The sequence below is a fragment of the Triticum urartu genome, chromosome 2A (genome assembly GCF_056163025.1).
Source record: "Triticum urartu cultivar PI428250 chromosome 2A, HENAU_Tu73, whole genome shotgun sequence".
Taxonomy (NCBI): domain Eukaryota; kingdom Viridiplantae; phylum Streptophyta; class Magnoliopsida; order Poales; family Poaceae; genus Triticum; species Triticum urartu.
This window is the reverse complement of record NC_141874.1, coordinates 757567541-757572837: the sequence shown is the minus strand read 5'-3', so window position 1 is coordinate 757572837 and position 5297 is coordinate 757567541. Positions and strand designations below refer to the sequence as shown.

The following is a 5297-nucleotide window of genomic DNA, read 5'->3' as shown; positions in this document are numbered from 1 at the left end:
TAAAATAAAATTATACTCCGTTATATTTAGGGGATCGGCTAGGTCCGGCCAAAACTTATACTCCACTAAGTTTGCTTCGCTGTTTTACTCTTTTATTTTTAGGGGATCTGCTAGAGTTGCTCTTACATGGTTTATTTCCTGAAAATGATGCAGGAAATTAAACACACATGTGATAAATGATGAGAAGAAGAAAAAAAATACATAAATGATGGTCAATCTAGTCTATATCGAGGCCCATTTCCTCCTATCAAGAAGGGGGTCTGTAGCATATCGCTCTTGCTGAAAAGTTCCTTTGTGTGCCCATTCCATACATGCTTCTCGCGGAAAAATTCCTTTTCCTGCCCCTCTCTTCCACATCCAAGTTGTACGGCATTTGGGTGCAAAATCTTGGATTCATTGGGACACAATGCGCAGCTGCTTGCCAAACGGTCCAACGGCTCTTCTGTCAAAGATAGAGGGAGAGATGGTGTATTAGATAGATCATATCTAGTGGGTTGCACGTACGTTTCGACTGTCAGATAGGTTGTACCTAGGATGGTGCATGTCTCCACGGTTAGTTGGTCAGAGCACCGGCCGTAGCGTAGCTCGGCGAAGAAGATGCGCTCATTATCGTCTGTCTGGCGAGCCGAGAAGTTGATATGGTACCAGAGGTCTTCCCTAAAACCAACACAGGCGGCCTTCAAATCCGTGGTCGGCAGATCAGGGCACATGAAACTAACGCTGCCTGCGGTGGGCCGATCAGGAAGCCGGAACTCGGGACCCTGCATACACAATATCGATCTCAAAACAAGGATAACTAAGTAAGTTGTGCCTATATGCGAGGATCGATACTGAGAAAAGAGACTCCTAACTTGTTGGTAAGCTTTGTGGGTAATCCTGAGAAAAGTTTGAAAACTACACCATACCCCAACCAAACCTGAATGGATAAACTTGGCAACCCAAACCGAACTAAACTTATTTGTATTCCCGTCAACCCAACCAAACCTATTTCACTTTTCACCCAAACCGAACTAAAACTGAGTTTCCATCTGTGGGTTGGAACCATTTCCTGAAATGGTTTGAAAACCATACACGAGGCATTAAAGAAGATGCCCTCTCGATCCCCAGCAAAAAAAAAAACCCTCTCGCGAACGTGCTCGCGACGAGTGAGCGCGCCCGGCGGCGCCGCCCAATCTCCATATTCCGGCCACCCCTGCATCCACCTCGGCCGGATCCGTGATCCCCACCACGCCCTCTCTCTTCTCAACCCGGAGCTCTGCTCCCTCGCGCTCCCGGCCATCCTTGCGCGCCATGGCTCCTCACCCCTGCTCCCGGCCCGTGTCCGCGCCGCAGGCTGCGGCGGCTGTGGCTGACCCTCTGCCTGTGCCGGGCGCCGTCTCTGCGTCCTGCGATGTACCCCGGCGTCCTCCTGCTTGGAGATACAGGAGGGAGAACGCGTGCATCATGTCCTCGCGCGCGGGCCTTGGGAAGCCGGCGACGATGGCCACTCCATCCAGCATCCACAATGCTTGCAACCGCACCTCTGCTTTTGACTATGGCTCCTGCCACTCCTCCGCATGCTGTAGTCGCCCCCGGCCTACCGCGGCTGCCGCCGGTGCCGAACAGCTCCGATCTGGCCCTTGTCGGTCTGTGCATAAGGGATGGAATCATTTCCTGGAACCATTTCCCTTCCTGGAATAGTCTTCGCAGAGGGGGCCGGCGAGCCGTGCGCGAGCGGTGACGGCAGCCGTCGCGAACGGCGAGCGGCGGCGGTCGCAGGAGTGGTCGACGAGCGGAGAAGACCGCATGTCTGTCGGGCTGGAGAACTCGAAAGGAAAACTATGTCATCAGCCGGGTCTGAACTGTGGATTGAAACTGTTTGTAACCGGACCTATTCGGGCCCATAGCCGACCATACCCACCCATTTGCTATGAGAAACTAAACCAAACCAAAGTTTTAGGAGAGTTAGCCCATTAACACCTGAACCAAACGAGGCCGGATGCAAAAACCAACCCAGCGGCCTCGTTTGGTTCAGGTGTTAATGGGCTAACTCTCCTAAAACTTTGGTTTGGTTTAGTTTCTCATAGCAAATGGGTGGGTATGGTCGGCTATGGGCCCGAATAGGTCCGGTTACAAACAGTTTCAATCCACAGTTCAGACCCGGCTGATGACATAGTTTTCCTTTCGAGTTCTCCAGCCCGACAGACATGCGGTCTTCTCCGCTCGTCGACCACTCCTGCGACCGCCGCCGCTCGCCGTTCGCGACGGCTGCCGTCACCGCTCGCGCACGGCTCGCCGGCCCCCTCTGCGAAGACTATTCCAGGAAGGGAAATGGTTCCAGGAAATGATTCCATCCCTTATGCACAGACCGACAAGGGCCAGATCGGAGCTGTTCGGCACCGGCGGCAGCCGCGGTAGGCCGGGGGCGACTACAGCATGCGGAGGAGTGGCAGGAGCCATAGTCAAAAGCAGAGGTGCGGTTGCAAGCATTGTGGATGCTGGATGGAGTGGCCATCGTCGCCGGCTTCCCAAGGCCCGCGCGCGAGGACATGATGCACGCGTTCTCCCTCCTGTATCTCCAAGCAGGAGGACGCCGGGGTACATCGCAGGACGCAGAGACGGCGCCCGGCACAGGCAGAGGGTCAGCCACAGCCGCCGCAGCCTGCGGCGCGGACACGGGCCGGGAGTAGGGGTGAGGAGCCATGGCGCGCAAGGATGGCCGGGAGCGCGAGGGAGCAGAGCTCCGGGTTGAGAAGAGAGAGGGCGTGGTGGGGATCACGGATCCGGCCGAGGTGGATGCAGGGGTGGCCGGAATATGGAGATCGGGCGGCGCCGCCGGGCGCGCTCACTCGTCGCGAGCACGTTCGCGAGAGGTTTTTTTTTTTTTTTTGCTGGGGATCGAGAGGGCATCTTCTTTAGTGCCTCGTGTATGGTTTTCAAACCATTTCAGGAAATGGTTCCAACCCACAGATGGAAACTCAGTTTTAGTTCGGTTTGGGTGAAAAGTGAAATAGGTTTGGTTGGGTTGACGGGAACAAATAGGTTTAGTTCGGTTTGGGTTGCCAAGTTTATCCATTCAGGTTTGGTTGGGGTATGGTGTAGTTCTCAAACTTTTCTTAGGATTATTTGTGGGTGAGCAGGACGCATACCGCGTGGTTGGAATTGTAATGTCGGAGGGCCAAGTCCGCGAGATCACGAATGTGGTAGGCGTCCTCTCCTCTGTCGTCAAACAAAACAAATTAAATAAACGAAACAAAACGGGGATTGTTGGCTGCACACGATCAATGGCCGCATCGACTGAAAATACATAAATTGCAGGGAGTAGCAAGGAAGGCATATATAGCAGTACGTACTCTTGGGTGTTAGGGTCAACAGCACGTCCGCTGTCCTTGAGTTGTTGAAGGCGAGCTGCAAACTGTTTTGAGACGGCGGCTCTACGCACATAACCAAGAACGCCGGCGCCGACGCCGTCGCCCTTAGGGAAGAGAACCAGGATCCCATTGATCGACCCGCCTTCCCTCCTCTGCGTCCTCGACGGGGCTGTTGTGATGGATTAATCCTGACCTCCTCTGCGTCGTCAATACGTCTGCTGATGGATCGATCACCCAATCGATCTAGTATATGTGCAGGAACCGATCAGGAATCCATGCGAACACTAGTCGGAATCGCGTCCTTTGTTAACGCTAAACATCTTCCCCCCTAAATTTCAGGATGGTGGGCCCATCCCCAACTGATGCCAGGATCAACCCGTAAACGCTCCGTATGTCATTATTGAATTGAAGCAATAAGAAACTTTTTTTTTTTTGAGAATTGAAGCAATAAGAAACTACTCCTCCATCGGTTTATCAGGCCCATGGTATTTTGGATCCAACTTTGACCATCTATTTGAGTAATATATATACTCCTAGCCTTAGTGGATTGGGTTTAGCTGGTGCTATGGGTATATCCAATAGGATTAACAGTCCAACCGTAGTCAGTTCCAGCAAAGGGCACTTATTGGGCCTGACGGCACCCCTCGAAGGAGCCCGCCAAACTCTTTACTGCTGAAATTGATCCCTCGTTGCCGTCTCCGATGGTCTTGGTTCTTTTCAAGTCTCTGTGGGGGAGGACTCGCCAGGGAGCTTCCAGCCGGAACAATTGCAAGCACGTTTGCCTTACTAATCTGACCGAGGCCTTCTTTCTGGTTGCCATCCAGCGCCCCCGCCTGCAATTCTTTTTCTGCGCAACTCATCCATGTCCACATCTGTTATGGACCTCAGATCTAGAATTGCAGGTAGCATAGGAGGAAGGGAGGAAGGGATCTGGTTAGGAGCAGAACGAAGAACAGCTTCGTTTCGGGTTCACCCTTTACAATAATACTCGATCCCTTTTCCTTTCCCTCTCGCCTCTTCTTAACCCCACACGGCCACAGCCACACACCACATCGCTCGCCTGGATGCTGGGTCCCTCTGGCCAGCTGTTACGCGCCTTCTTTGGCCGCCAAGGCTTCGCCTCCTCGCCCACGGTCTGCCTCGCCTTCGCTGGTGGACGGGGCCCTCTGGCCAGCCGTGACATCTATGTCAGTAGCAGCCGGAGTCACCCCCACATCAGTCTTTCCCCCAGCCCTGTCCATTGGGAAGCTGCCTCTAGCTGAATCCTGTCCATATCTAGTCCGACCTCCTGATCGGCGTCCTCTACGTCCACCGCATCTGCTCCGGCCCTCTCCTGGCCCCGGCCAGAACGCATAAACCAGCTTGCCCGGAGTTCCTTGAAACCAAAGCCGAAGGTGGATGTATTCCATTACCATGCTCCTTGAACAGATGTCCGAGGCATGCTGCAAACTGCACACCAGTCAGGCAGCTTCTCGTATTTGACCTTGTAAATCTGCCTCTTTCCCTCCCTTATCATGGATACTGCATTCTTGAGAGGTTTACGCACATTAATCCGCACCCACACTCTATATAAGTTACCCACAAAATCATGAGACGAGGGCTCGGTGAATAGAACTTCTCCCACCTTGGCAGCAAGCGGAGTAACCAGATGGGTATATAACTCAGGAACATCATCGATTTGAAGCCATATATCTATCGTTTCCAACCTGATCTTCGATGGTTTTGTTATACCATCATACTGGGCCAGGATCACTACATCTCCTCTGAAGTTCCAAGGGCTGTCGTTCATCACCCTCTCCCAGTCCCCCAAGCACGAGAATTGGATTGTGTATAGATTATCCTCCAAGGCCTTGAACTTTACTTCCTGTGCGACGTCCCACGCCGAACGCATGTTCCTGTAGAACCAGGTCTGAGTATAGGTCTTTGTGGTGTTGACCTTAGCGATGG

The 5297-nt window shown here is 53.1% G+C and overlaps 1 protein-coding gene across 1 annotated transcript; it reads right to left on the bottom strand.

The window, feature by feature from the left end:
- Nucleotides 1-212: 212 nt before the first annotated feature.
- LOC147987884 (uncharacterized) lies at nucleotides 213-3480 on the bottom strand. The gene is made up of 4 exons (XM_087542533.1): nucleotides 3329-3480; nucleotides 3129-3198; nucleotides 530-761; nucleotides 213-442 (listed from the first exon to the last, which is right to left on the bottom strand). The coding sequence occupies exons 1-4, from the start codon at nucleotides 3478-3480 to the stop codon at nucleotides 213-215; spliced, it is 684 nt and encodes a 227-aa protein (XP_087398659.1).
- Between the last annotated feature and the right edge of the window lie 1817 nt (nucleotides 3481-5297).

Bases quoted from the DNA above. Each gene is read 5' to 3' on its own strand.
- LOC147987884 (XM_087542533.1), bottom strand. From the start codon at position 3,480: ATGGGATCCTGGTTCTCTTCCCTAAGGGCGACGGCGTCGGCGCCGGCG. The intron at 762-3,128 runs GTATGCGTCCTG...TTGTGTATGCAG, and splicing joins ATTACAATTCCAACCACGCG to GGTCCCGAGTTCCGGCTTCC. The intron at 443-529 runs GTACAACCTATC...TATCTTTGACAG, and splicing joins GGAGACATGCACCATCCTAG to AAGAGCCGTTGGACCGTTTG.